At 49.4% G+C, this 24,335-nt stretch overlaps 1 protein-coding gene across 4 annotated transcripts in view; it reads left to right on the top strand.

The window, feature by feature from the left end:
- Window positions 1–24,335, top strand: part of LOC119963563 — a 56,644-nt gene that overhangs the window by 19,377 nt on the left and 12,932 nt on the right. For all 4 annotated transcript variants that reach the window (XR_005460123.1, XM_038792869.1, XM_038792872.1 and 1 more), the window contains 3 exons: window positions 2,456–2,581; window positions 12,852–12,932; window positions 20,715–20,816. Coding sequence is in view for 3 of the 4 variants with exons in the window: in XM_038792869.1 (XP_038648797.1) it covers window positions 2,456–2,581; window positions 12,852–12,932; window positions 20,715–20,816 (309 nt within the window). In the remaining variant the exon portion in view is untranslated. The remainder of the gene's footprint in view (window positions 1–2,455; window positions 2,582–12,851; window positions 12,933–20,714; window positions 20,817–24,335) is intronic.

The following is a 24,335-nucleotide window of genomic DNA, read 5'->3' as shown; positions in this document are numbered from 1 at the left end:
CGCGAAAATAGGATGTGCCATGTTCGGGGGCGGGACTTCCCAGCATTTCCATCATGGTGAAAATTTGATTCACAGCTCCCACGGATTGAGAGCCAGAGGAGACAGGTTTAAAGCGATTTGCAGTGAGTGGTTAGGATCGGAAATGCCCTGCCTGAGAGTGAGGAAAAGGCAGATTCAATCATGGCTTTGGGAGGACAATTGTAGCATTATCTGAAGAGAAAATACTTGCAGGGTTATGGGGTAAAAGCGGGAGAGTGGGACTAGCTGAGTTGGTCTTGTAGAGGGACAACACAGACATAACAGGCTGAATGGCCTCATCTGTGTTGTAATTGTTCTATGATTTTAATTGGCTCCTAGTCGGCCAGGAGTGTGAAATTCAGAGTATGCAGATTACACCAGGTAAGAGGATGTCTGAACTTGGTGGATTCATTTGGATAGCTAGAGTACCCCTTTGGAGAGGTGTGGTACTCCTCTGGGTAGGGTCCCAGGACACTTTTAGGAGAGGTAAGGCACCCCTTGGGACTGTTAGAAGTAAACACGATTGAGCAGCAAAAGTGCATAGACTCATTGGTATTCCAGAGCACTCAAGGAACTGTCAAAGCTGTCAAGGAACTGTCAAATGACTGTCAAATAACTGTTAACACTGTCAAATAACTGTAAAATCTGTCAAATGACACCATTGGCCTTGTATTTAATTAGCAGTTTAATATTGCCTACAAACACTGCTGCCCCCACTTTAGTGAATGGTGAATTGTTGGATACAAAACACATAAACATTCACCGAACAAAATCGAAACTTCTTAGTCCATTTGCCCGAAAAGGTTCAATGGACATTGATGGCCAAGAAATAATGTTGGAAAACCTTAATTCAGAAATGTAAAAATATTTCTTGGAGCATTAGATGCACAATTCACGAGGCCCAGTTCTTTCCTCTCAAGTGGCCTCAAAAGCTCCAAGACACAATTTCAAAGGAGAAAAGGAGTTGTTGTCCCTGGGTCTCACACCTCAGCCAATATCACAAAAAAATATATCTCGGTCATTATCACGTTGTTGTTTATGGGATCTTGCTGTGTGTAAATTGGCTGCCACATTCCCAACATTACAACAGTGACTGCACTTCAAAAATGCTTCATTGGCTGTGAAGCACTTTGGAACCTCATGAATTGGTCGAAGGTCCGACAGAATTGCAAATCTCTCTTTTTCCATTTGTCTTTCCATCTGTCTCTGCCTGTCTCTGCCTGTCTCTCTCTCTCTTGCAGTATTCATCTTTCTCAGTCTGTCTGTCTCTCTTTCACTGCCTGTTATTCTCTGTCTGCCTATCTATCTCTATCTGTCTATCTCTTTATCTTTGTCTGTGTCCCTCTCTCTGTCGGTCTCTCTGTGTCTCGATCACTGTCTGTCTGTCATTCTCTGTCTGTATCTCTCTGTCTCTCTCTCTCGTTATCTATCTGTCTTTCTGTGTCTTTCTCTCGCAAGGGGCTTGGCCAGCAATGCATTCAGTAATGCCTTCCTTTCCTCACTGTCAAACCTTGGAGTTTAAGTTAGAAAAAAGCTTGTAGCATTGACTCTCTCGTTCTGAGTACAGGCTCAAATTTACCCTGTGATACTGGGCTGACCCCAATTTAACAGCCGTTCAAATGTAACAGAAAGATGTGTTGTGAAAAGAGAGATAGGACAGAGTACATTGACACTGCTGCATTTTTACACTGCTGTTGAGATATTCAGCAGTGTCTCCAGGTTCGCTCCACTGCTTCCGTTTAAGTGATGTTTTTCCTTATTATTAACATGAACAACCCAATTCTCCCCTCATCACCTCCTGTGTATATCGTGCTCCATCTACTGGTGTCTGGCTGGAAACTCAATCAGATTTACTCAGAGTCTCACAATGCAAAATGAGGCCATTTGGCCCATGGTGTGTGTGTCCAACCTCCGCTGCTCTTTTCCCATTATCCTGCCTGCTTTCCCCCACAAGTATGTCTCCCAAATCCATTTTGAACCTCCCTAATCAATCTGCTCCCTCCACACTCTCGGCCAGCGCATTCCCGATCACAATAACTCGCTGTCGAAAAATAAAATACCCTTCTCGTCTTTTCTCAATTCTCTTCAACCTGCTTCCCTCACTTACTGACCAATGAAAACTGTTTCTCCTTATATATTCTATTTGTCATTTTGAACACCTCTATCACCCCCCCCAGAGCTTTCAGGAGAACATCTCAGTCTCTCCACATTAACTGAAGTCCCTCACCCCTGCCTCCATTCTGGTAAATCTCCTCCGCACCCTCTCCGAAGGGGAGCATTTTGTTTCTGTGGCGATCCCTCAGTAAGGAAGATCCAATGAGCTACTTCCATCATTTACCTGTTCATTAGAATTTACTTTTAACCTGAGCGTTAAGTTGAGCACAAAGTACTTTAGACATTGCAGCCAGTGTCAGGATTAATGTATTCTGTACCACAGGAGGAAACATTGATTCACACCCAGAATCTCCAGGAATTCCGCCAGCTGCCAATTCAACTCCGCCTGGAAACCTGGGAACAGATTCCGATTCCACAACACACTTTGCAAAGGAAGCATCCACAGATGGTAAGGTTTATCCACAGGATGGCCAAATTGGAATATTGCCAATATTAGAGACATGTTGTTGAAGTTTTTCACCTTACACTCGTCAAGACAATAGCAAGAATGCCAAGTTTTTGATAAATCAAAGCACTTTCCAGGAGACTCATCCGGAGTGAGACTCGTACAGAGTGGAGGATTGAAATTTGGTAATTTGGTGCAGTGAGGTAATTCGGTACAGAGTGTGAGGAGGTGCTTTTTAACCCTGGTAAGTGACTGGTAAGTAGTCTCTCTTTTTCTTTTCATTGTCTAATTTACTTATTTTTATTTTGAAATTGTAGTTGTTTAAGTTTACCAAGGGTTTAAGACATGGCAGGAGATCCCAGACCCGTGTCATGCTCCTCGTGTGCGATGTGGGAGCTCAGGGACACGTCCACTGTCCCTGGCTCCTTCACGTGCAAGAAGTGTGTTCAGTTGCAGCTCTTGTTAGACCGCTTGACGGCTCTGGAGCTGCGGATGGACTCACTTTGGAGCATCCGCGATGCTGAGGAGGTCGTGGATAGCACGTTTAGCGAGTTGGTCACACCGCAGGTGAAGGTTACTGAGGGAGATAGAAAATGGGTGACCAAAAGAAAGAGCAAGAGTAGGAAGGCAGTGCAGGTGTCCCCTGCGGTCATCTCCCTGCAAAACAGATATACCGCTTTGGATACTGTTGAGGGAGATGGCTCACCAGGGGAAGGCAGCAGCAGCCAGGTTCATGGCACCGTGGCTGGCTCTGCTGCACAGCAGGGCAGGAAGAAAAATGGCAGGGCTATAGTGATAGGGGACTCAATCGTATGGGGAATAGACAGGCGGTTCTGTGGACGCAATCGAGACTCCAGGATGGTATGTTGCCTCCCTGGTGCAAGGGTCAAGGATGTCTCGGAGCGGCTGCAGGACATTCTGGGGGGGGGAGGGTGAACAGCCAGCTGTCGTGGTGCACATAGGCACCAACGATATAGGTAAAAAACGGGATGAGGTCCTACAAGCGGAATTCAGGGAGTTAGGAGGTTAAACTAAAAAGTAGGACCTCAAAGGTAATAATCTCAGGATTGCTACCAGTGCCACGAGCTAGTCAGAGTAGGAATGTCAGGATAGATAGGATGAATGCGTGGCTCGAGAGATGGTGCAAGAGGGAGGGATTCAAATTCCTGGGGCATTGGACCGGTTCTGGGGGAGGTGGGACCAGTACAAACCGGACGGTCTGCACTTGGGCAGGACTGGAACCGATGTCCTAGGGGGGGTGTTTTCTAGAGCTGTTGGGGAGGGTTTAAACTAATGTGGCAGGGGGATGGGAACCAATGCTGGAAGTTGGAAGGTAGTAAAACAGGGACAGAAACAAAAGGAAGTAAGGGGAAAAGTGCAAGGCAGAGAAGACATAGTCAGAAATCCATAAGGGCGACAGTACAAGGTACAGTGACTGAGGGGAGCACAGTGAATAGGCCCAGTAATAACAAAAGGAATAAAACTGGAGATGTTAAGATTCAAAACAGAGGTAAAAAAACCAACATAAGTGTACTTTACCTGAATGCTCGTAGTATTTGGAATAAAGTAAATGGGTTGGTGGCACAAATCATCGTGAAGGACTATGATTTAGTGGCCATTACTGAAACATGGTTAAAGGATGGTCACGACTGGGAGTTAAATATCCGAGGGTATCAAACTATTCGGAAGGACAGAGTGGATGGTAAGGGAGGTGGTGTTGCTCTGTTATTTAAGGATGACATCCGGGCAATAGTAAGGGATGACATCGGTGCTATGGAGGATAAGGTTGAATCCATTTGGGTGGAAATCAGGAATAGTAAGGCGAAAAAGTCACTGATAGGAGTAGTCTATCGGCCACCAAATAGTAACGAGATGGTGGGGCAGGCAATAAACAAAGAAATAACTGATGCATGTAGAAATGGTACAGCAGTTATCATGGGGGATTTTAATCTACATGTCGATTGGTTTAACCAGGTCAGTCAAGGCAACCGTGAGGAGGAGTTTATAGAATGTATCCGCGATAGTTTCCTAGAACAGTATGTAATGGAACCTACGAGGGAACAAGCGGTCCTAGATCTTGTCCTGTGTAATGAGACAGGATTGATTCATGATCTCATAGTTAGGGATCCTCTCGGAAGGAGCGATCACAATATGGTGGAATTTAAAATACAGATGGAGGGTGAGAAAGTAAAATCAAATACTAGTGTTTTGTGTTTAAACAAAGGAGATTACAAGGGGATGAGAGAAGAACTAGCTAAGGTAGACTGGGAGCTAAGACTTTATGGTGGAACAGTTGAGGAACAGTGGAGAACCTTCCAAGCGATTTTTCACAGTGCTCAGCAAAGGTTTATAACAACAAAAAGGAAGGACGGAAGGAAAGAGGGAAAATCGACCGTGGATATCTAAGGAAATAAGGGAGAGTATCAAATTGAAGGAAAAAAGCATATAAAGTGGCAAAGATTGCTGGGAGATTAGAGGACTGGGAAATCTTTAGGGGGCAACAGAAAGCTACTAAAAAAAGCTATAAAGAAGAGTAAGATAGAGTATGAGAGTAAACTTGCTCAGAATATAAAAACAGAGATAGTAAAAGTTTCTACAAATATATAAGACAAAAAAGAGTGGCTAAGGTAAATATTGGTCCTTTAGAGGATGAGAAGGGAGTTTTAATAATGGGAAATGAGGAAATGGCTGAGGAACTGAACAGGTTTTTTGGGTCGGTCTTCACAGTGGAAGACACAAATAACATGCCAGTGACTGATAGAAATGAGGCTATGACAGGTGAGGACCTTGAGACGATTGTTATCACTAAGGAGGGAGTGATGGGCAAGCTAATGGGGCTAAAGGTAGACAAGTCTCCTGGCCCTGATGGAATGCATCCCAGAGTGCTAAAAGAGATGGCTAGGGAAATTGCAGATGCACTAGTGATAATTTACCGAAATTCACTAGACTCTGGGGTGGTCCCGGTGGATTGGAAATTAGCAAACGTGACGCCACTGTTTAAAAAGGAGGTAGGCAGAAAGCAGGAAATTATAGGCCAGTGAGTTTAACTTCGGTAATAGGGAAGATGCTGGAATCTATCATCAAGGAAGAAATTGCGAGGCATCTGGATAGAAATTGTCCCATTGGGCAGACGCAGCATGGGTTCGTAAAAGGCAGGTGTGCCTAACTAATTTAGTGGAATTTTTTGAGGACATTACCAGTGCAGTAGATAACGGGGAGCCGATGGATGTGGTATATCTGGATTTCCAGAAAGCCTTTGACAAGGTGCCACACAAAAGGTTGCTGCATAAGATAAGATGCATGGCATTAAGGGTAAAGTAGTAGCATGGATAGAGGATTGGTTAATTAAGAGAAAGCAAAGAGTTGGGATAAATGGGTGTTTCTCTGGTTGGCAATCAGTAGCTAGTGGTGTCCCTCAGGGATCCGTGTTGGGCCCACAATTGTTCACAATTTACATTGATGATTTGGAGTTGGGGACCAAGGGCAATGTGTCCAAGTTTGCAGATGACACTAAGATGAGTGGTAAAGCGAAAAGTGCAGAGGATACTGGAAGTCTGCAGAGGGATTTGGATAGGTTAAGTGAATGGGCTCGGGTCTGGCTGATGGAATACAATGTTGACAAATGTGAGGTTATCCATTTTGGTAGGAATACAGCAAACGGGATTATTATTTAAACGAATAAAATATTAAAGCATGCCGCTGTTCAGAGAGACTTGGGTGTGCTAGTGCATGAGTCACAGAAGGTTGGTTTACAAGTGCAACAGGTGATTAAGAAGGCAAATGGAATTTTGTCCTTCATTGCTAGAGGGATGGAGTTTAAGACTAGGGAGGTTATGTTGCAATTGTATAAGGTGTTTAGTGCGGCCACACCTGGAGTATTGTGTTCAGTTTTGGTCTCCTTACTTGAGAAAGGACGTACTGGCGCTGGAGGGTGTGCAGAGGAGATTCACTAGGTTAATCCCAGAGCTGAAGGGGTTGGATTATGAGGAGAGGTTGAGTAGACTGGGACTGTACTCGTTGGAATTTAGAAGGATGAGGGGGGATCTTATAGAAACATTTAAAATTATGAAGGGAATAGATAGGATAGATGCGGGCAGGTTGTTTCCACTGGCGGGTGACAGCAGAACTAGGGGGCATAGCCTCAAAATAAGGGAAGTAGATTTAGAACTGAGTTTAGGAGGAACTTCTTCACCCAAAGGGTTGTGAATCTATGGAATTCCTTGCCCAGTGAAGCAGTTGAGGCTCCTTCATTACATGTTTTTAAGGTAAAGATAGATAGTTTTTTGAAGAATAAAGGGATTAAGGGTTATGGTGTTCGGGCCGGAAAGTGGAGCTGAGTCCACAAAAGATCAGCCATGATCTCATTGAATGGCGGAGCAGGCTCGAGGGGCCAGATGGCCTACTCCTGCTCCTAGTTCTTATGTTCTTATGTTCTTATGTAATTCTACTACAGGAGAGAAGGGATGGTGATTGGTTGGCAGGTTGACTGCGATTGGGCAAGGTGCTGTCATGGAGAATACAATGGGGAATGAGAGATTCCCCAAGCTCCCGGGTAATTCAGAAAAGGCACAAGGCTTGAACATAGTCCTCTTGTTTGTAGAGAATGAGTCCCTGTCTATGAATGTGACCCATGTCTTTGCAGTGTTAATCAGTGCTGTGCAACGGGGGTGCGTTCAAGAAGAGAGCTGGAGAAAGGAAAATGGGCGGGATCCTCCCTTTCCGAGATCAGCAGCGGAATTCTCTGCGGAAGAAGCTGAGTGCTGACACTGGGTCTGAATTGGTGGAGATCTACGACAGCAAAATTGGCACGGATCCCAGATCAACCCACCGATGGTTAATGGCCTGGCAGTGGTGCCATGTGGAACTCGAGTGATTCCGATGAAACGTGGTGCCCGATTGGCGGAATGCGGACTGACACTCGCAGGGCTAACAAGCTGCAAGCGCGTAATAAGCACTCTATTACCCACACACGCTCATCCCAGCCAACAGAATGACAGCACGGAGAGCAATACCCAGGTTCGCAGACGCACAGCTTCAGATTATCTTCAACACTATGGAGGAGAGGTGGGCTATACCCTGGGGTGGGAAGGAGGTTGCCAGCTGCTGTCGTACACTAGGCCTGGGCGCAGGTGGCAGAGGACGTGAGCGATGTGGGCTCGGACTGCAGTGGCGCTAAAAGCTGCAAATCCTCCTCAGGGTGGCCAGGGTGAGTCGCAGCACTGTGCCCCCTGGCACCAATCCTGCCCCAAACAGCACTGTGCCCCTGGCACCCCGCCCCCAAACAGCACTGTGCCCCCTGGCACCAATCCCTGCCCCAAACAGCACTGTGCCCCCTGGCAACCCGCCCCAAACAGCACTGTGCCCCTGGCCCAACCACCGCCCCAAACAGCACTGTGCCCCCTGGCCCCCGCCCAAACAGCACTGTGCCCCTGGCACCAATCCCCACCCCAACAGCACTGTGCCCCCTGGCACCAATCCCTCCCAAACAGCACTGTGCCCCCTGGCCACCCCGCCCCAAACAGCACTGTGCCCCCTGGCACCCCGCCCCCAACAGCACTGTGCCCCTGGCACCAATCCTGCCCAAACAGCACTGTGCCCCTGGCACCCCTGCCCAAACAGCACTGTGCCCCTGGCACCAATCCCTGCCCCAAACAGCACTGTGCCCCCTGGCACCAATCCCTGCCCAAACAGCACTGTGCCCCCTGGCACCCCGCCCCAAACAGCACTGTGCCCCTGGCACCAATCCCCACCCCAAACAGCACTGGCCCCCTGGCACCCCGCCCCAAACAGCACTGTGCCCCTGGCACCAACCCCGCCCCAAACAGCACTGTGCCCCTGGCACCCCGCCCAAACAGCACTGCCCCCTGGCACCAATCCCCGCCCCAACAGCACTGTGCCCCTGGCACCAATCCCCGCCCCAAACAGCACTGTGCCCCCTGGCACCAATCCCCCCCAAACAGCACTGTGCCCCCTGGCACCAACCCCGCCCCAAACAGCACTGTCCCCCTGGCACCCAGCCCCAAACAGCACTGTGCCCCCTGGCACCCCGCCCCAAACAGCACTGTGCCCCCTGGCACCAATCCCTGGCCCAAACAGCACTGTGCCCCCTGGCACCCCTCCCCAAACAGCACTGTGCCCCCTGGCACCCCGCCCCAAACAGCACTGTGCCCTTGGCACCAACCCCCGCCCCAAACAGCACTGTGCCCCCTGGCACCAACCCCGCCCCAAACAGCACTGTGCCTCCTGGCACCAACCCCACCCCAAACAGCACTGTGCCCCCTGGCACCCCGCCCAAACAGCACTGTGCCCCCTGGCACCCCGCCCCAAACAGCACTGTGCCCCGGCACCAACCCCCGCCCCAAACAGCACTGTGCCCCTGGCACCAACCCCCGCCCCAAACAGCACTGTGCCCCTGGCACCACATCCCTGGCCCAAACAGCACTGTGCCCCCGGCACCCCGCCCCAAACAGCACTGTGCCCCCTGGCACCCCGCCCCAAACAGCACTGTGCCTCTGGCACCAACTCCCACCCAAACAGCACTGTGCCCCTGGCACCAATCCCGCCCCAAACAGCACTGTGCCCCCTGGCACCAACCCCTGCCCCAAACAGCACTGTGCCCCTGGCCCATCCCTGCCCCAAACAGCACTGTGCCCCCTGGCACCCCGCCCCAACAGCACTGTGCCCCCTGGCACCCCCCCCACCCCCCCCCCCCCCCAAACAGCACTCCCCCTCCCACCCCGCCCCAAACAGCACTGTGCCCCTGGCACCCCGCCAAACAGCACTGTGCCCCTGGCACCAACCCCGCCAAACAGCACTGTGCCCCTGGCACCCCGCCCCAAACAGCACTGTGCCCCCTGGCACCCCCCTGCCCCAAACAGCACTGTGCCCCTGCACCCCGCCCCAAAACAGCACTGTGCCCCTGGCACCAACCCCGCCCCAAACAGCACTGTGCCCCCTGGCACCAACCCGCCCCAAACAGCACTGTGCCCCCTGGCACCCCGCCCCAAACAGCACTGTGCCCCCTGGCCCCCCGCCCCAAAGCACTGTGCCCCCTGGCACCACGCCCCAAACAGCACTGTGCCCCTGGCACCCCGCCCCAAACAGCACTGTGCCCCCTGGCACCAATCCCTGCCCCAAACACACCTTACCCTACCCCCACCCCCGACTTGGAGGGCAACCGACCCCCACCCATCGGCAGTGTGTGCACTCCGCCCCCTGCATCACATGCCAGCACCCATACCGGCTGCCATGGCCATGTGCCCTGGCCACGGAAGCCACCAGCTGCCTGCCCCCTGTGCTGCATGCGTCCGACTGCCTAATATTGTGCTCTTTCTGTTCCACCCCTCACCACTGCCCAGGAGGAGGTGGCGCACAACCGCCAGGAGAGAGAGAGGACCAGATGGGTACCGCCGGACCTGTGGCCCCTCACTGCAGCGGGGCGGCGGAGCGGCGGGGCGGCGGGGAGGCGGGGAGGCGGGGAGGCGGGGAGGCGGGGAGGCGGGGTGGCGGGGAGGCGGGGCGGCGGGGAGGCGGGGAGGCGGGGAGGCGGGGAGGCGGGGAGGCGGGGCGGCGGGGAGGCGGGGAGGCGGGGAGGCGGGGAGGCGGGGCGGCGGGGAGGCGGGGAGGCGGGGAGGCGGGGAGGCGGGGAGGCGGGGCGGCGGGAGCGGCGGGGCAGCGGGGCAGCAGGGCGGTGGGCTCTGGACCCGGTTAGTGGGCCCAGAGAGAGGGTAGTCGCCCAGGCGGAGGTCAGCATCAGGGGAGCAAGTGAGACCCCCCCCCCACTGAGCTGCGGATCCCCGTGGCATGTGTGTCACCCTCCCCACCACCACACCCATACCCCACACTCCCCCCCACTCCGCCCCCACCCGCCCCACACCACCCCCCACACCACACCCATACCCCACACTCCCCCCCACTCCCCCCCACCTGCCCCACACTGAACCCCCAAACCCCCACACCCCCCAGCCTATCACGAAGCGTGTCGTCCAGTGTTGCACCAAACTTTTGCTAATCTTCTTAAGGTCACCACAAATTGTAAGATGCTTTCGTCTTCGCGCTAACCAAACCTTTCTGCGATTACAAGGGGTCTTGGTGAGAAATACCCTTCTCGCATTTCATTAATTCATTGTAGATGGGTGCAATCTACCGGCCGCATTGCACCCACATTCAGGCAAACGGGGCAGCGACACAGCCGGTAGGAGTCAGGAGAGGCTTCTTCTGGGATCTACCTGGCTCGCTACGCCTTGCGAGATGTCGCAACCTGCATCCTGCCCATTGTGGGCAGGATCAGTATTCGGCAAATCTGCATATTAGAGTGAGTAGCTAGCCTCACTCTAACATACAGCTCCACAACAACTACCCGAGGTGTTGGGATCTAACACCATTGCCTCAGATGAGCGCCATTCAGTACTGGTCACCACAAACAGGCCCAGATGCTGCGGCACCTGTGGGGGGGGGGGGGGGGTGGTTCTCCCGAGGGATCGGAGGCTCCCATGTGGTTGCCCCCTGGCAGGATGGCACCCTGACACTGCTGGTACCACCTGTGCCCCTTGGCACTGCCAGCCTTGGACCCTGGCAGTGTTACCTGGGTTCCAGTCTGGCAGTGCCAATTTGCTTAGACCACACCCCTTTCTCCCGAATCAGAAAGGTGTCTGAATTCCCATTCCCACAGCCCGTTTCACTTTGCTGTGTGTGTGGTCTCTGTAGCTTAGGGTCTACCCACTTCCAACGGCAAGCAAGCTTTTCCACTTTGTGTTCTGTTTGCTTATTATTGTGCGTTGTTTACTTTCCAAACCTGTTTCCATCGACAGCTTTTCCTTCGATCGACATTTGAATCCGGTCCCGATAATCTCCTCATCCCCTCTCTTCGCTGTTTTCACTTTTCTCGGCAAAAATTTCAGCGCCTCAACAGTTTTCTCCTTCCTCAATCCTCATCGCCAGTTTTCTCTTTTGTTACGTTCTCAATGTGCTGCAAAGAGAAAAGGTGCCGCACACCTGGATTTATTCCAGGCACGATGCAAGGTTTATTCAGGAGATGCCGCTGGTACAATACAAGATGGAGGATTAAAGTCCCCACAGACACTCTGCTGACGTCACTACAGATCATGCGACACTTTACCAACAGGAATGCGTTACTTAAATACATAACACCTTTACTCTAGTGAATATAATCTTAAAGTAGTGTAAAAGTGGCCAAGTTATACTAAAATATTTTTTTCAGGTCTATAATAGGTTAAATCGCTTCCTGCGTTGTATGATTTTATGATTCTTCTTTATTTGCGATACATATATTGTCATGTAGATATCTAAGATGGCCACCTGCAAAGGACCATGGGAATTATGGCCAACCCAGGACTCAGACAGATTCAGAGCCTATGTGTATCTAAAACACAGGTAACCAGACCTGACCGAAACTCCCGCTCGTTTACATTTTAATGGCCCATTTCCCCAGGACAATAGAATTCCAATCAAGCAACCGGTACAGCCACAGACTGATCGGCGCCACTCCGCTTACTCGGAAAGCCCAACAGCCAAGGTCAATGACCGCTAAGGACCCGCCCAGCTACCAAGGCACCTGCTCCTTTATTGGCCGAAATCAAAGACGGTGATCGGATCCCTGTTGGACTATTGGGTCCAAGGTTAAGGACCGCCCCAAAGAGCACGAAATCCCAGAGGGATAAAAGAGGACACAGCCATGTGTTCTGTCTCTCTTGGATCCGGCCTGTGCCAACCTAATTGCAGCAGGAACAGCCAGCTAAATTCAAGACCAACAATCGCTACCTGATGGATGAGCCCAGCAGAGACAGAGCCACTTTCTTCAAACCAGTCAAATGAAATCCGGATAAAGGCCCTATCCATTTGCACAGTGCCGGTCACCCTGAAGTTAAGTCTAAGTTATTATAGCTGATAGATGTAGTTTAAATTGTAGTGGATATTGTATTTGCATGTTGAGATAACTCTTGTGTATGTAAATAAACCATCTTTTGAACTAACTGGTTGTGTGGTCATTTGATCGATATAAGGGAAAGGCTTGTGGTTCACTGAGATAAATAAATAGAGCAACAGTCAGGAACACTTAAATCCCTGTGGGATCATTTTAATTGACTTGTGGTTGTATTTATGAATGTTTTAGTATTGACTGGTGGAAGTACAGGCAGTTCTCTGCTATTGGAGTAAAATTGAATGAGAATTACCTTGAGTTTATTGGGCTGGAATTTTCTAGTCTTTACGATTATCGATGTTTGAAAGTTTTATTATTTTTACATATCACTAGGGCCCACTGTATCTTTGAAAGACGAATCCAGGAATGACACAGTCACAAATGAAGCTCCAGATCGAGAATTGCCAATTGACAGTAAGAACCATTCTTTTATTCGTGTTCTCGACCAGTGGGGGTGGGGATGGGGAGGAAGGGAGAGAGGATTATTGTGTGGTGAACAAATCGATCGTTAAAACAAAACATGGGAACTGGAGGAAGTCATTTAACCCCCTCGAGCCTGTTCTGCCGTTTTGTATCTTAAATCATTTACTCATTTTGTAAATATGGGGCTGTATTCTCCGCCCGGCCGCGCCCCATTTCTGCCCCGACCCGCCGGCAGGATTCTCCATTACACCGGTCGGTCAGTGGGGTTTCCCATTGTGGGGCAGCCCCACGCCGTCGGGAAACCCCCGGGCTGCGGCAAAACGGAGAATCCGGCCGGCAGAGATTCCCGCCCATGGTATGTTTCAGAAGATTCGAGTACAGGAGCAGGTATGTGTTGCTGCAATTATACAGGGCCTTAGTGTGGAAGGGAAATTAATGGGTTGCCAACTTAGAAGCATGCTGGGAAATGCTTGACTATATAGTTTAACACTGCTTTTGAACGAAAATAAGTAGGTCAGGAAACATAAATGAAATACTGCTTAATATTTTGGTCTCAGCCTTATTATCATAGAAGTTACAGTGCAGAAGGAGGCCATTCGGCCCATCGAGTCTGCACCGTCTCTTGGAAAGAGCACCCTATCCAAGCCCACACCTCCACCCTATCCCCATAACCCAGTAACCCCACCCAACACTAAGGGCAATTTTGGACACTAAGGGCAATTTAGCATGGCCAATCCACCCAACCTGCACATCTTTGGACTGTGGGAGGAAACCGGAGCACCCGGAGGAAACCCACGCAGACACGGGGATAACATACAGGCTCCACGCAGACAGTGACCCAGCCGGGAATCGAACCTGGGATCCTAGAGCTGTGAAGCAATTGTGCTAACCACTATGCTACCGTGCTGCCCATATGATAACACATTGTCCTCTGAAAGATAACAAAATGTGTACTCAAGTTGGTTTTAGCCAAGGGCAAGACCATACGCACTACGTATTTCATCTTACGTACTTTCCAAGGTCTATTTATTATAAACATGGCTGTTTACTTCCAGCTGTTAATTCAGACTATAAAAATATGCTTCCTTCAATTGAATCTCAGAGTGCGGTGCACTGGCTTTGCAGCCGGGACACTCTCTCTCCGCAAATATATTTGTGTAAGTAAATTTCCTTAAATCGAACCTCGAAGAATTTGTCTTTATTATAATTTCCACGACACTTGGTGAGGCCACTCCTGGTGTATTGTGTGCAGTTTTGGTGTCCTTATCTGAGGAAGGATGTTCTTGCTATGGAGGGAGGGCAGCAAAGGTTTACCAGACTGATTCCTGGGATGGCAGGATTGACGCATGAGGGGAGATTGACTAGGTTGGGATTGTTCTCGCTGGAGTTCAGAAGAATGAGGGGGGAATCTCATAAAAACCTATAAAATTCTAACAGGACTGGACAGGGTGAAATGAAAATCGCTTATTGTCACGAATAGGCTTCAAAGAAGTTACTGTGAAAAGCCCCTAGTCACCACATTCCGGCGCCTGTCCGGGGAGGCTGGTACGGGAATTGAACCGTGCTGCTGGCCTGCTTTGGTCTGCTTTCAAAGCCAGCGATTTAGCCCAGTGTAGATGCAGGAAGGATGTTCCCAATGGTGGGTGTGTCCAGAACCAGGGGTCACAGTCTAAGGATACGGGGTAGACCATTTAGGACAGGGATGAGGAGACATTTCTTCACCCAGAGAGTGGTGAGTCTGTGGAATTCATTACCACAGGAAGTAGTTGAGGCCAAAACATATACGTTTAAAAAAAAGTTAGGTATAGCACTTTGGGCGAAGGGGATCAAAGGAAATGGGGGGAAAGCGGGATGAGGCTATTGAGTTGGATGATCAGCCATGATCATAATGAATGGGGGAGCAGGCTCGAAGGGCCAAATGGCCTCCTCCTGCTCCTATTTTCTACGTTTCTATCCATCCTGGCTCCATCTCCCCTGAATAACCTTTAAAGCAAAACTTGATTGATCACAGCTTTCAAATTGTTAATTGAGGTGGAACCTAGTGTGGGAGAGAGCTCTCCACTTCTAACCCCCTTTGTGTTTCCGAACTCCTCCACTGAATGGCCTGGTTATGACCATCAGCTCACCTCTCCGTGTCCTCTGCCCTCCACCCACACAGAAAGTTTATCTCCGTCTACTCTGTCAATTCCATTCAAAATCCTAGAAAAAATTCAATCAAATCACCCATTCACCTTCTGTATTGCAGAGAATACAAGCTTGATTAATCTCTGTTTATGATCTAACTCCTGAGGCTCTGATCCTCCGGGTGGGGGATGTGGGGGGCAGTTAAAGCTACTTTTTCTGAGGGGAATGTAGGCTGCGGTACTGACATACCTCTGATCTCCTGATAAATCTTTTGTAGATGAGTTACGAATGATTTAGATCCTGTGCACAATATGAGGGTTTTGTCCAGATCAGATCATTCACTTGACTTAAAACCCCCAGCTATTTTGGTGTTTCCTAGTGTTTTAATTTATATAGTTAAAGGGAGGTGTATGGCAATGCTCTATAATGCCCCAGATAAGGGCAATAGGGATGTATGACAGTAAGGTTAGTTGGCAATATTCTCTACAAACACACCAGGAATGGTCTCACTTGATTGTACATCTTTGACTTTGTCTATATATATGTTTCTGGAACCTACCTCTTCATTCACCTGAGGAAGGAGCTGCGCTCCGAAAGCTCGTGTTTGAAACAAACCTGTTGGACTTTAACCTGGTGTTGTAAGACTTCTAACTGTGCTCACCCCAGTCCAACGCCGGCATCTCCACATCATGACTGTTCCTACAAGATCGACAGGATCAAAATTCTTGTCTGGAACCTGAGATTCCTGGTGTGAGGATGTTGGTTTCACTTGCAAACTCTTTGCTATTGTATCAACCCTGGCTTTGCCATCACCTCCCTTGGTTTGCAGTGCAGCCAGGGTAGAATTAAACACTGCTATATCTGAACGATTGGGTTCCTTTCTAAACAGGCTGTGTTGCAACCATGAAGATACATCTATTTCACCTCTTTGCTTGTTGTTTTGTGACCTTTGTGTGTGTGTGTTTGTGTGTGTGTATCTGTGTGTGTCTGTCTGTGTGTGTCTGTGTGTGTGCGTGTGTGTGTGTATCTGTGTGTGTGTGTCTGTCGTGTGTGTGTGTGTGCCTGTCTGTGTGTGTCTGTGTGTGCGTGTGTATCTGTCTGCGTGTGTGTGTGTGTGTCTGTCTGTGTGTGTCTGTGTGTGTATCTGTGTGTGTGTCTGTCTGTGTGTCTGTTGCGTGTGTGCGTGTGTCTGTCTGTGTGTGTGTGTCTATGTGTGTATCTGTGTGTGTGTCTGTCGTGTGTGTGGCTGTGTGTGCGTGTGTCTGTCTGTGTGTGTGTGTCTATGTGTGTATCTGTGTGTGTGTCTGTCGTGTGTGTGGCTGTGTGTGCGTGTGTCTGTCTGTGTGTGTGTGTCTATGTGTGTATCTGTGTGTGTGTCTGTCGTGTGTGTGGCTGTGTGTGTGTCTGTGTGTGTGTTTGTGTGTGTGTGTACGTATGTCTGTGTGTGTGTGTGTGTGCGTATGTCTGTGTGTATCTGTGTGTGTGTCTGTGTGTGTGTCTGTCTGTGTGTGTGTGTGTGTCTGTGTGTGTATCTGTGTGTGTGTCTGTCTGTGTGTGTCTGTGTGTGTGTCTGTCTGTGTGTGTGTGCGTGTGTGTCTGTCTGTGTGTGTGTCTGTGTGTGTATCTGTGCGTGTGTCTGTCTGTGTGTCTGTTGTGTGTGTGTGTCTGTCTGTGTGTGTGTGTCTATATGTGTATCTGTGTGTGTGTCTGTCGTGTGTGTGGCTGTGTGTGTGTCTGTGTGTGGCTGTGTGTGTGTCTGTGTGTGTGTTTGTGTGTGTGTGTGCGTATGTCTGTGTGTGTATCTGTGTCTGTGTGTGTGTTTGTGTGTGTGTACGTATATCTCTGTGTGTGTGTGTGTGCGTATGTCTGTGTGTATCTGTGTGTGTGTCTGTCTGTGTGTGTGTGTGTCTGTGCGTGTATCTGTATGTGTGTCTGTCTGTGTGTCTGTCGTGTGTGTGTGTGTGTGTCTGTCTGTGTGTGTCTGTGTGTGTCTGTCTGTGTGTGTGTGCGTGTGTGTCTGTCTGTGTGTGTGTCTGTGTGTGTATCTGTGCGTGTGTCTGTCTGTGTGTCTGTTGTGTGTGTGTGTCTGTCTGTGTGTGTGTGTCTATATGTGTATCTGTGTGTGTGTCTGTCGTGTGTGTGGCTGTGTGTGTGTCTGTGTGTGGCTGTGTGTGTGTCTGTGTGTGTGTTTGTGTGTGTGTGTGCGTATGTCTGTGTGTGTATCTGTGTCTGTGTGTGTGTTTGTGTGTGTGTACGTATATCTCTGTGTGTGTGTGTGTGCGTATGTCTGTGTGTATCTGTGTGTGTGTCTGTCTGTGTGTGTGTGTGTCTGTGCGTGTATCTGTATGTGTGTCTGTCTGTGTGTCTGTCGTGTGTGTGTGTGTGTGTCTGTCTGTGTGTGTCTGTGTGTGTCTGTGTGTGTCTGTGTGTGTGTGTGTGTGCGTGTGTCTGTGTGTGTCTGTGTGTCTGTCTGTGTGTGTGTGTGTCTGTCTGTGTGTGTGTGTGGCTGTGTGTGTCTGTGTGTGTGTGCGTGTGTCTGTGTGTGTCTGTGTGTCTGTCTGTGTGTGTGTGTGGCTGTGTGTGTCTGTCTGTGTGTGTGTGTGTCTGTGCGTGTATCTGTATGTGTGTCTGTCTGTGTGTCTGTCGTGTGTGTGTGTGTGTGTGTCTGTCTGTGTGTGTCTGTGTGTGTGCGTGTGTCTGTGTGTGTCTGTGTGTCTGTCTGTGTGTGTGTGTGTCTGTCTGTGTGTGTGTGTGTGGCTGTGTGTGTCTGTGTGTGTGTGCGTGTGTCTGTGTGTGTCTGTGTGTCTGTGTGTGTGTGTGGCTGTGTGTGTCTGTCTGTGTGTGTGTGTGTGTCTGTCTGTGTGAGTCTGTGTGTATGTGTGTCTGTATGTGTGTCTGTCTGTGTGTGTGTGCGTGTGTGTGTGTGTCTGTCTGTGTGTGTTTGTGTGCGTGTGTCTGTGTGTGTGTTTGTGTGTGTGTGTGCGTGTGTCTGTGTTTGTGTGTGTGTGCGTGTGTTTGTGTTTGTGTGTGTGTGCGTATGTCTGTGTGTGTGTTCAGTTTTAATGGAATAACCCACAAATACAATGATAGTATTGTCCAATAACAGAGATTAATGGGCAGAGAATGAGACAGACTGTGGAACTTGGAGCAAAATCACCACATCTAATATTCTGGTCATTGCTCTCAATGTGGGGGCTCTCGTTTATATAATAAACCATTTTTTCTTTTGTAAACATTTTATTACAGCATTTACAATTTTATAACAACAATTCCAAATGTAAACATAACTCAGTAAATCCCCCCCCCCTCCCCCCAACCACCAAAACCATACCCAGCCAACATGGCTGATACACACAGTTCCCCAGTCCCTCTTCCTCCACTCGTTGATCTCGCCTAAACTAAATTATCTTCCCCCACCCCCCCCTCATTCCCTAACTCCCCCCCCCCTTACTGTAATGGCTAACAGTTTAATTTTCCCCGAAGGTGTCGATAAACGGCTGCCACCTCTGAACAAACGCTAACGTTAATCCTCTCAGGGCGAACTTGCCTCCAGCCTGAGAAACCCGGCCATGACGCTAACTCCGAGTCCCTCCACGCCAGTAAGATCCGTCTCCGGGCTACTAAGGAGGCAAAGGCCAAAACATCAGCCTCTCTCGTTCCCTGGACTCCCGGGTTTTCCGAAACTCTAAAGGTGGCCTCTCTGAACTCGGTGCCACCCTTGTCTTTAATACCGTGGGCATGACATCCGCAAATCCCTAAGCCCAAAACATATGGACGTGGTTTGCGAGCCCTCCCGTCCCACACCTGTCCTTCACCCCTTCAAAACACCTGCTCATCCGGGCGACCGTCATGTGTGCCCGATGAGCCACATCAGGCTGAGCCTGGCACATCTTGAAGACGTGTTGACTCTGCTCAGAGCATCGTCCCACAGACCCGCCTCTACCTCCCCTCCCAGCTCATCTTCCCACTTACATTTTACCTCCCCTATCTGGGTCCCCTCCCACTCCATCAACTCTTTATAAATTTCTGACACCTTCTCTTCCCCTACTCCCATTTTCGAAACTACCCTATGCTGTATCCCCTGGAGCGGGAGAAGCGGAAAGGTCGAGACCTGCCTTCGTACAAAGTCACTCACCTGAAGATAGTGAAACCCATTCCCACCCGGCAAATCAAACTCCTCCTCCAACTCCGCCAAACCAGGAAAGCTCCCATCAATAAACAGATCCCCCAGCCTCTCATTCCCCGCTCTCTGCCACCTCCGAAAACCCTCCATCCAACTTTCCCGGCACAAACCGGTGGTTCCCACAGATCGGAGCTCACACCAAAGTTCCCTCCACTCCCATATCCTTCCGTTTATATAATAAACCATTAACCAGCGCTGGTTCGACACATCTGGAAATGATAAAAAATATTTGCTTATTGTCACGAGTAGGCTTCAATGAAGTGACTGTGAAAAGCCCCTAGTCGCCACATTCCGGTGCCTGTCCGGGGAGGCTGGTACGGGAATTGAACTCGCGCTGCTGGCCTTGTTCTGCATTACAAGCCAGCTAGTTAGCCCACTGTGCTAAACCAGCCACTATCCATTGGTGCTGTAACAATAGTTTGCAAGAATCTCAGAACGAGATTGTCATCAGCAAATTGTGTCTGAGAGATTTAACAGTGTTTTTCAGCAAGTGATGCGTGTGATATTGGGGTTCATATCAATGATCACTAGGTTATTGAGATATCACTACCAATGGAGTTCTGATTAATGAATATTGGGATTCATGTTAACAATCGCTGTGTTATTGGGTCCAGATTAATGATCGTTGTGTTGTGATGGTCCAGTTAACCCTTACTGGGGATGAGATTTAGAATGACCAGGTTATTGGGGCTCAGATTAAGTATGGAATCAGAAGGAGGCCATTCAACCCATCATGAATGTGCCGGCACCTTGAAAGACTAATCCAATTAGGCCATCCTCACAGTTCCTTCCCCCCAATTACAATCAGGATGATAACAACACGCCACATTAAACATATCCTCATTTCACCTCGAGTTCGTCTGTTAATTACCTTCAATCTGTGTCCCTCTGCTTACTGACTCTCCAGCTACTCCAGTCTATTTACTCGATCAAAACCAGTCTTCATTTTCGAAACCTCCTATTAAATCTCCCTGTAACCTTCTCTACTCCAGGGAGAACAAGCCCAGCTTCCCCAGTCTCTCCACCAAGTCCCTCATCCCTTGGCCCTATTCTAGTGAATCTCCTCCATATCCTCTCCAAGACCGTGACATCCCAGTCTGCCTTCTCAGCTGGGTGTAGGAGACTCTATGGCACCATCTTAAATAAGAGCGATGGAGTGTTTTCCCTGGTGCCCTGGGGCCAATATGTATCCCTCAATCAACAGCACTGAAACTGATCAAATGCTCATTATTGCGCTCTTTGTGGGATCTTGCTGTGCACAGAATTTCTCCATTGCACCTATGACTAGTTGAGAAAGTACGCCATTGGCTGTACGGTGGTTTGAAGTGCCCTGTGTTTGTGAAAAGTGTTTATTTTATTTTATTTCTTTACAAGGATTCATGGTAAGGATGCTTCACTCCGAGCTATTGATTGCTGTTTGTTACTTGGTTTTCTCTAACCATTGTTCCAAATTTCTATCCCTTTAGAAAACCTGGTGCTGGTCCTGCTGCTTGTCATTGCAATGATGGTTCTCATCAGTCTCATTGTTCTGAGATTCAAATGTAGAAATTATCGGAAGCAAAAGCGAGGTAACAGTAAAACTTCCTTTTTCACTGTCTGTTCAAAAACAACTCCTCATTGGTTGTCGGTTCCGCCCTTACCCAACACTGTGGGTTTTTCCACCTCTTGCCTCTCTTTGATGCATCTTCATCAGATAGAACATAGATAGAACATAGAACAGTACAGCACAGTACAGGCCCTTCAGCCCACGATGTTGTACCGACCATTTATCCTAATCTAAGATCAACCTAACCTACACCCCTTCAATTTACTGCTGTCCATGTGCCTGTCTAAGAGTCGCTCAAATGTCCCTAATGACTCTGACTCCACCACCTCTGCTGGCAGTGCATTCCACACACCCACCACTCTCTGTGTAAAGAACCTACCTCTGACATCTCCCCTATACCTTCCTCCAATCACCTTAAAATTATGTCTCCGCGTGACAGCCATTTCCACCCTGGGGAAAAGTCTCTGGCGATTCACTCTCTCATCACCTTGTACACCTCTATCAAGTCACCTCTCTGCCTTCTTCGCTCCAGTGAGAAAAGCCCTAGCTCCCTCAACCTTTCTTCATAAGACATGCCCTCCAGTCCAGGCAGCATCCTGGTAAATCTCCTCTGTACCCTCTCCAAAGCATCCACATCTTTCCTATAATGAGGCAACCAGAACTGGACACACTATTCCAAGTGTGGTCTGACTAGAGTTTTATAAAGCTGCAGCAAAACCTCACGGCTCTTAAACTCAATCCCCCTGTTAATGAAAGCCAACACACCATACGTCTTCTTAACAACCCTATCAACCTGGGTGGCAGGGGACCCCAAGATCCCTCTGTTCCTCCACACTTCCAAGAATCCTGCCTTTAACCCTGTATTCAGCATTCAAATTTGACCTTCCAAAATTAATCACTTCACATTTATCAAGGTTGAAATCCATCTGCCACTTCTCAGCCCAGCTCTGCATCCTGTCAATGTCCTGCTGTAACCTGCAACATCCCTCAACACTATCTACAACTCCCCCAACCTTTGTGTCATCGGCAAACTTACTAACCCACCCTTCCACTTCCTCATCCACGTCATTTATAAAAACCACAAAGAGCAGAGGCCCCAGAACAGATCCTTGCGGGACACCTCTGGTCACCGACCTCCAGGCGGAATACTTTCCATCCACTACCACTCGCTGTCTTCTTTCGGCCAGCCAATTCTGTATCCAGACAGCCAAATTTCCCTGTATCCCATGCCCCCTAACTTTCTGAATGAGCCTACCATGGGGAACCTTATCAAATGCCTTACTGAAATCCATATACACCACATCCACTGCCCGACCTTCATCAATGTGTCTCGTCACATCCTCAATGAATTCAATGAGGCTTGTGAGGCATGACCTGCCCCTCACAAAGCCATGCTGGCTATCTTTAATCAAATTATGTTTTTCTAAATAATCATAAGTCCCTATCTCTCAGAATCCTTTCCAATATTTTGCTCACCACAGACGTAAGACTGGTGGGTCTGTAATTCCCAAGGATTTCCCTGTTCCCTTTCTTGGGCAGGGGAACAACATTCACCTCCCTCCTATCATCCGGTACTACTCCAGTGGAGAGCGAGGAACGCAAAGATCATCGCCAAAATAATTGCTGGTGATTAGCACCTGGTGACCCATCGGGACAGTGCGTCTGAAGAGGGGAAATTTGCAAGGCTACAGTAAGTGGTCCATGACCTGGCACAAACACGATGGGCTGAAAGGCCTCCTACTGTGTTGCCTGTTTCTGTAATGACCATTCATGGTAAAGAGAGGAGAAGGTCAGGTTTCCATCGATCCCACGCACTCAAGTTCACAGGCACTTTCCTTCTCCAGTTCTGTAGTAAGTGTCTCCGAATCCTCCCTCTTGTCGGAAACAATCCTTCCACATTGCACTGGATTTAACCCTTCCTACTCCCATCCGGAGATTGGCATTCCTCCCTCACCTTTTACTCCTCTATCATTTTTGAGGCAATCTGTTGGTTCCTTTTCTACGTCACTTGAATGTAAAGGCTCCCATGGCGTTACTTCACAGGAGATCTACATCACCGACACAGATTATCCGGTCATTACCACCTTACTGTGTGTGGGATCTTGCTGTGTGAAAATGAGCTGCCCGGTTTCCTTACATTATAACGAAGGCTTCACTTCAAGAAGAACTTCATTGTTTGGAATGTGCTTCAGTCAGTCCAGGGGTCATGAAAGGCGATATGTAAATGCAAACCTGTCCGTATTCTGCTCTTGCGTGGGCCCTGACTGGTGACAGAGTGAATGATGTGGACGTTCTCCATTGCTACATCTGTCCAGGTGCCTTAAACATTCTGTGCACCTGAGGTTTAGAATTCTGTTGCCAAAAAAAATCTTTCCTGAATCTAGTTGTGATAGTAACCACTGCTGTATATATTAGGGCATGTATGGTAAGGCCCTGTACTACAGGTATGGGGGTAGTCCCTGGCTGCTGGCTCCGCCCAGTAGGCGGAGTATCAATATGTGTGCTCCCCATACAGCAGCCATTTGGCCAGCTGCTGTAGGAGGCCACACATCTTAGTGTAATAAAGCCTCGTTTGCATCCAACTCTCGTCTTTGCGCAATTGATCGTGCATCACTAGTTAAGTTTCCATACATCCCTGAAAACCTGGAATCCCAAACATATCTCTCCTTCGTCCTTCTCCTCTCGAGAGAGAGAGCGAACGGGTGTGATTCAGCAGGCTTGTCGCGCCCAACGTGGTGTCAGGACGAGGTTATTGAATCTCGCGAAAGGCAACTCGCAAGATCTGCAATGCTTGAAATGCCTCACGGGATTCAACAAAATCTTGTGAGATTTTGCGATCGTGATCTCACCTTCACTGGGCGTGATTCAGATCTGCATATTTAAATATCCAGTCGGCTAATTTAAATAAGCGTTTGTGGGATTCCCCCGGAGCTCCCGGGGTACCTCGCCAGGGTGCCATTTAGTGCTCGTTCCCATAAATGTGGACTAGTCGTACCGGCATTGAGGGGGTCTCCCAGCCATTAGAGACTGCTGGGGGGTTGGGGACAGGGCAGGGTGGCACCCTGGCACTCTCTCTGGCACCCAGGCACCCTAGCATTGCCAGCCTGGCACCCTGGCAGTTCCACCCAGGCACTACTAGGCTGACAGGGGCACTGCCAGGTACCAGGCCAGGGGGGAGGGGCTTTACCAGCTGGAGGGGAGTGCTGTGGCCTAACAAATAGCCGCACTCTGGTGCCAGCAGCACCACCAGGAGTGATGGCCACCTGCTGGGACTGCACCCAGTCCCCAACAGAGATCGTTGATGGAGTTAAACTGAGGTAAGTTGGGGGTGGGGGAAAATGATATTGCTGGGTCCAGGCTGGGAGGGGGTTCTGGGGTGGATAGGCCAGGGGGGGAGGGTAATGTGGGAACGACCTGGAAGGAGGGGAACCTGTGAAAGGCTCAGGAGGCCTGTAAAGGAGGCGATCCTGTTGCTGTATTTACCAGCTATAAATATGGCGGTTAATAAGGTCGCCTCTCTTAATCCTAATTATGTGTATAC

Source organism: Scyliorhinus canicula, chromosome 3, assembly GCF_902713615.1.
Source record: "Scyliorhinus canicula chromosome 3, sScyCan1.1, whole genome shotgun sequence".
Lineage (NCBI taxonomy): Eukaryota > Metazoa > Chordata > Chondrichthyes > Carcharhiniformes > Scyliorhinidae > Scyliorhinus > Scyliorhinus canicula.
Note: the sequence above shows the minus strand (reverse complement) of the source record. Positions and strands in the feature narration are given on the sequence as shown.